Raw genomic sequence first — 5,930 nt, 5'->3', positions numbered from 1 at the left:
ACAGCCTGAAGAAGAACCTTCTTTGTTTACGACTATGATTGATGCGAACAGTTACATAGAAGGATTATATAACCATTATGCCGATTTACTTGATGAAGTCGTACCAATAAATATCACTCAAACTGTCGCTCCTCAAGCTCACGAGGAGCCATCATCTTCTAAAAGGCAGACACATAGTAGTTATCCTGATTACTTTTTTGATTTAAATATTTAGGATGGAGTGCAACCTTTAAGACACAGAACAACTTCTCAGGAAGAGCTTAAGTATTTTCTTCGACGGTCGATAGAGGATCGTAGAGCAAAGATCTGCGCGCTGGATTGATGGAAGAATAATAAAAGACAATATACGGTGCTTTCAAAATTATCTAAGATATATTGAATGTTCCAATATCAACCGTTGCATCGGAGAGCACTTTTAGTCAAGGACGACAACAGCTTGGAGACAACCGACACTCATTGGGAAGCAATGCTATGAATGTTTTAGTTTGCCTTAGAGATTGGATTAGAGCGGAACGAAGAAATCAAGGAATGGAGGTGGAGCCGAAAGACGAACAAAGTCTTGAAAAAATTATGATTTCAAGAGAGAACTCAGCACAATCAAGTCCAATGCATGATTTAGCCTTTGCCTCCGTTGATTTTGACTTTCCTATGGCAGTTTCCGTTAATATTAACATGCATGAGTTGGAAAAAATGATGCAAAATTTGTATATTTTTCATTCATGTAAATTATAAGCTTTGATTTTGCAATCAATAAAATAAAACATTCATTCACCCCTTATTTTTTTCATTTAAATTAAATTTCTAGTTTGAATTAAATACTTTTAATATATTACTATCAAACTTTACACTAAGTAGTAAATATAACAAACGTATACATATAATGAAAAAATAAAAATAATGTTAGCAAATATTACTTATACAATTAGTATTGACATATAAAAATACTATAAGTTTATCTTTTAAGTGTTGTATGTAAAATTATAAATATTTTAATATATGTTCAAAATTTCAAGAATTATTATATTAAGTAGCATACATTGTAATCTTGTATGTATATATGTGTGTATATTTTCTAAAGTACTATAACATGTAATGTATATATCTTTCAACTTTCAAGTGGTTTTTTAAGTAGTATATATTCTACAAATATGTGTATATATTTTCTGTAGACTCTAAAGTAGTATATATTTAACGTATACATGTGTATATTTTTTCTAAAGTATTATATATATAGTGTATATATGTTATATGTATATTATTCCAAGTGGTATTTTAAGTAGTATATATTCTACATATATGTGTATATATTTTCAATAGACTAAAATAGTATATATTTAATGTATACATGTATATATGTTTCTAAAGTAGTATAATATGTAATGTATATATGTTATATGTGTATATATTTTCTATATACTCTAAAGTAGTATATATTCAACGTATACATGTGTATATGTTTTCTAAAGTTGTACATATATAGTGTATATATGTTGTATGTATATTGTTTCAAGTAGTATTTTAAGTAGTATATATATTATATTGCACGTATATATGTGTATACATTTTCTATAGACTCCAAACTAGTATATATTTAATGTATACATGTATATATGCTTTCTAAAGTAGTATGTATTTCATGTATATATATTGTATGTATATTATTTCAAGTAGTATTTTAAATAGTATATATATTATATTGTACATATATACTTGTATCTATTTTCTATAGACTCTAAACTAGTATATATTCAATGTATACATGCGTATATGTTTTCTAAACTAGAAAAATATGTATATATGTTGTATGTATATTTTTTAAAGTAGTATTTTAAGTAGTGTATATATGTATATATATATATATATATATATATATATATATATATTATACGTATATATGTGTATATATTTTCTATAGACTCTAAACTAGTATATATTTAATGTATACATATGTATATGTTCTCTAAAGTAGTATGTATTTAGTGTATATATATTGTATGTATATTATTTCAAGTAGTATACATATTATATTGTACGTATATATGTGTATGTATTTTCTATATACTGTAAAGTAGTATATATTTAATTTATATATGTCTATATATTTGCTAAAGTAGTATATATTTAGTGTATATGTGTTGTATGTATATTATTTAACGTATTTAAAATGTATATAGGTGTGTATATATAGTATATATTGAAAAAACATGTAAATTCGAATTTTAATTTCTTTTTTTTTTTTGTATTTTGATCGGTTTTGACCGACCAAAATCGAATTCATGCTAAGTGGGCCGATCCCGATCTATTTTCAGCATATTTACTGTTTGGGTCCGGTCCGGCCCGGTCCATTAAGAATGACTCGGTATCGAACCGGCCCAGGTATCAGTAAAAAGAAGTGGGCCAGTGCCGGTTTGAAGGACCGACCCGATTGACATGCATAGCTAAGATACAAGATTGGAAGGCGTCATTTTCGAGATATTAAGTAATGGTTTAATCAAGGGAGTAATTACACATTGCACTCTTTTTTTTTACCTCAAAATTTTATCCCACTAAATTTTGCTGAAAAGATTTTTAATGAGCCAACAAACAAGACATATTATGAATAATTATGTATTTTAAATTTTTTTTTATACATGGATATTCAAGAGGGAGTATTGAGAATAACATGAATGCCATATCAATGTAATGTGGCATGTGATTAGACCAAATTATTATATGTGAAATTTGAGGAGACCATAATATCACATTATCACTACTATATGTGGAGTGTAACTAGACCAAGTAATGATATGTGGGATTTACAGAGATCGCATTATCATTAATATATCCTTCCAAGTAAAATTTATAAAGGACATTGCCCATATCAATGTAAGAACATATAAAAAGTATTGAAAGAAAAGTTACTATTCTCCCATTCTCTTTTTAGCATTTTAAGTTTAATGTATTATTTTATTTTATAACGTATCAATAATATTTTAAAAAAATTACAACCTAAATTTCTATTATTACATAAAATCTCAATTACCTAAAGTAATTACAAAAATTTTGATTTGACACTTTTTCTCTTCAAACTTCATATATATATCTCACCTATCATTTTTTATGCTTAATGCTCTTTAAAGAGTGCCTAAAGTCAAGGAATCTCAGTCATTCAAATTTTAATTTTTGAATTTACAAAAGAGGCTGCAAAGAACTTCAATCTCTCTGTCACAAAATTCTAGTTCCCAAATTTTTGATCAAAATCCTATGTCGAATTCTTTTTTGATTCACATTTTTCTTTTAAATTCGTCGCCCTTAAAGTCGACAACACGATGCTCGCCATAACTATCGCCGGTGGTGAGACATCTTCTTTCTCATTTTTCTTTCCTCCCTTCCTTTTCAATGCTTTCCTTGATCTCACAATGACTTCGTATTGGTTAGCATCACAAGTTAAACTCAAAGTTCCCTTTGCTCCTTCAATTTCAACTTTTTTCACACCTTCAATATCAAATTGCAGGGTTTTAGTTTCATAAATTACATGTTTACAGTGTTACTTTTTCAGTGTTATGTATATATTTGACCTAGACCCGTCTTTCAAAGGCAAAGGACTTTGTTGCTGAATCTGCATATTTTTGTCAATTTTGATATTCTTATACATGACTATAAAATATCAATTGTTGTTATTTCAATCCTGATACATAGATTAGTTGTGTATAGGGTTGCAGACGTCATTTGAGATTTGTTGTTATTTCACCCCTTATACATAACCATGTGATGTATTTGAATGGATTACTTCTAATCTGATACATATCATAGTTATGTATATTGGTTAGGGATTCTATGTTGTCGTGATGTTTTTTCACTTTTGATACATAAGTATACTATATATATATATATATATATACAGTTATTCTACTCCTGATACATAATTATGTTACTTATAAAAATTGAATTAACTGATGTTATTTCAAATCTGATATATAGCATAGTTATGTATAGTGATGTATATCAGACATATTTATGAACAAGTCAGTTTAATTTGCTCCTTAAATGATTAACTTTGCTTTTAGATTTAATTAATATTAATATGCATTGTAAAATTTTTACAAGAAATGAAATACTGAATCAAAAAAGTTCGACCTCATTTTTTGCATGCATATCAGTAGTTCATGCATCCGTGAATTTGAGACACCGAAATGCTTCAAGAGAATTGCAATGTTCATCTTCTTGATAAAATTTGACGAAAATAGAGTTTCAAAAATTTGAAAAAAAGAGCTTGGAAAAACAGAACTTGAATGATCCGAAGTGAGATTTTTTCATCATGTTAATTGATTAGGTGTTTGAAACTTTTAACATTGAAAAACTGTTACTGGATTTAAGAACTTCATTAATCACACATTAATAGATATGGTGTTTAATGACGTTCTACATTAAAGGATGATCTATGATACACAAACAATGCTTTTAAGCTTTCTTCAAGATTTGGCCCGAACTATTCGACAGATTCCCACACGTTACGCACCCGTTCACCATTTTGTTCTCAACTCTTCTCACCACATAAATACTAATGTATATCAGCGTTCAATTATGTATATGAATAACTAAAATTCAAAAAAGAGAAAATTTATTGAAAAAATCAAAAGAAACGATAATTAAGGAGCAAAAAAGTGAAATTTATAAAAATTGCCCTAAAATTTTGTCCACAATTTGGAGTAAAATTAATATTTCATCTATCTCAGTTTATGTGATATTTTTTTATTTTTAGATATTCAAATTGTATATAATTTAATCGATATTCTAAAATATATCTTTTATTATTAATATGACAAAAACTGCTATTTATACCATTTATTGTATAACTTTCATATATTTAAATTTAAATATAAAAGATTGAACCAATCTGCCCTACTTTAATTTTAAGAATTAGTCAACTTAAATCCACAAAAACAGAAAAAATGCCACAAAAATTTGAGACTAAAGGAGTAATATTAATTTTGCTCAACTTGGACCACCAAAAGAGTATAGCATTAATTTCACTTTCACATTTCCTTTCCATTACTCAAGTTTAAAAAACAAAAAGCCATTATTAAACAAAATAAACAAAAAAGAAAACTTACTTAAATTATTAATAATACGCCCCAAAATACTCACCACCAATCCCCCTCACTCCTCAAATGCAGACACCGGAAAAGCCTTAGAAATTCCAGCAGGGGTAGCAAATGTAATTTTCTGAACTTCAGGGTCTTGAATAGAAATGTCAGAAATTGTAACCCAGATCAAAATCTCCTTACTTTTAACCCCAGTTAATTTCTTCATCCTTCGATTTTCAAGAAAACCAGTTACTTCATCATCGTACCAAACAAGTTTTCCTATTTTCTTGAACCGGTGTTCTTTTGGCTTTTTTTGTTTAAGCCAAACGAACCCGGTTTGTTTATTGTGACCTATTTCGATTAAATCATCTAATGGTAGAAGACCTTTTGGCATGTTGATTTGTTCCAGAAGTTGTAGGGAGTTTTGCTTGCAGATTGTTGGATCGGTGCAAACTTCTGCATTTTCACGGTGGTTTTGAGTTATTTGAGATGACATTTTTTTCTGAAGGGGAAGGGAATTGGATTCGTTTATGTGAGGGGAAGTGAGTTTTTTGTTTTGTGAGAGGATTGTGGAATTGATGCGGTTTTATAGGGGAGAAATTGACGTTACGAATATGGCCTTTTAATCTGCCATAAATTATTGGATGTTGCATTTATTTTTAGGGGTCGTTTGGTTTGAAAATAAGTTATATGTGAATTAGTTATGTTGAGATTAATTATATTGAGATTAATTATTCTGAAATAAGTTATCATGATATCATATTTTAGTGACTGTTTGATTTGTGATCCTAAGAATAATATGTAATGCATTATTTATAAAAATATATTATTTGTTTACAAAGACACCTCTCACTTTAGTTAACT

At 28.1% G+C, this 5,930-nt stretch overlaps 1 protein-coding gene across 1 annotated transcript; it reads right to left on the bottom strand.

Annotated features, from left to right (window-relative positions):
* Window positions 1-3,268: 3,268 nt before the first annotated feature.
* LOC107879642 lies at window positions 3,269-5,673 on the bottom strand. The gene is made up of 2 exons (XM_016726639.2): window positions 5,094-5,673; window positions 3,269-3,474 (listed from the first exon to the last, which is right to left on the bottom strand). Exon 1 carries the CDS (start codon window positions 5,560-5,562, stop codon window positions 5,140-5,142), a length of 423 nt encoding a protein of 140 aa, XP_016582125.1. The 5' UTR covers window positions 5,563-5,673; the 3' UTR covers window positions 3,269-3,474; window positions 5,094-5,139.
* Window positions 5,674-5,930: the final 257 nt, after the last annotated feature.

The sequence above is a fragment of the Capsicum annuum genome, chromosome 8, assembly GCF_002878395.1.
Source record: "Capsicum annuum cultivar UCD-10X-F1 chromosome 8, UCD10Xv1.1, whole genome shotgun sequence".
NCBI lineage: Eukaryota > Viridiplantae > Streptophyta > Magnoliopsida > Solanales > Solanaceae > Capsicum > Capsicum annuum.
Note: the sequence above shows the minus strand (reverse complement) of the source record. Positions and strands in the feature narration are given on the sequence as shown.

Bases quoted from the DNA above. Each gene is read 5' to 3' on its own strand.
- LOC107879642 (XM_016726639.2), bottom strand. From the start codon at position 5,562: ATGTCATCTCAAATAACTCAAAACCACCGTGAAAATGCAGAAGTTTGC.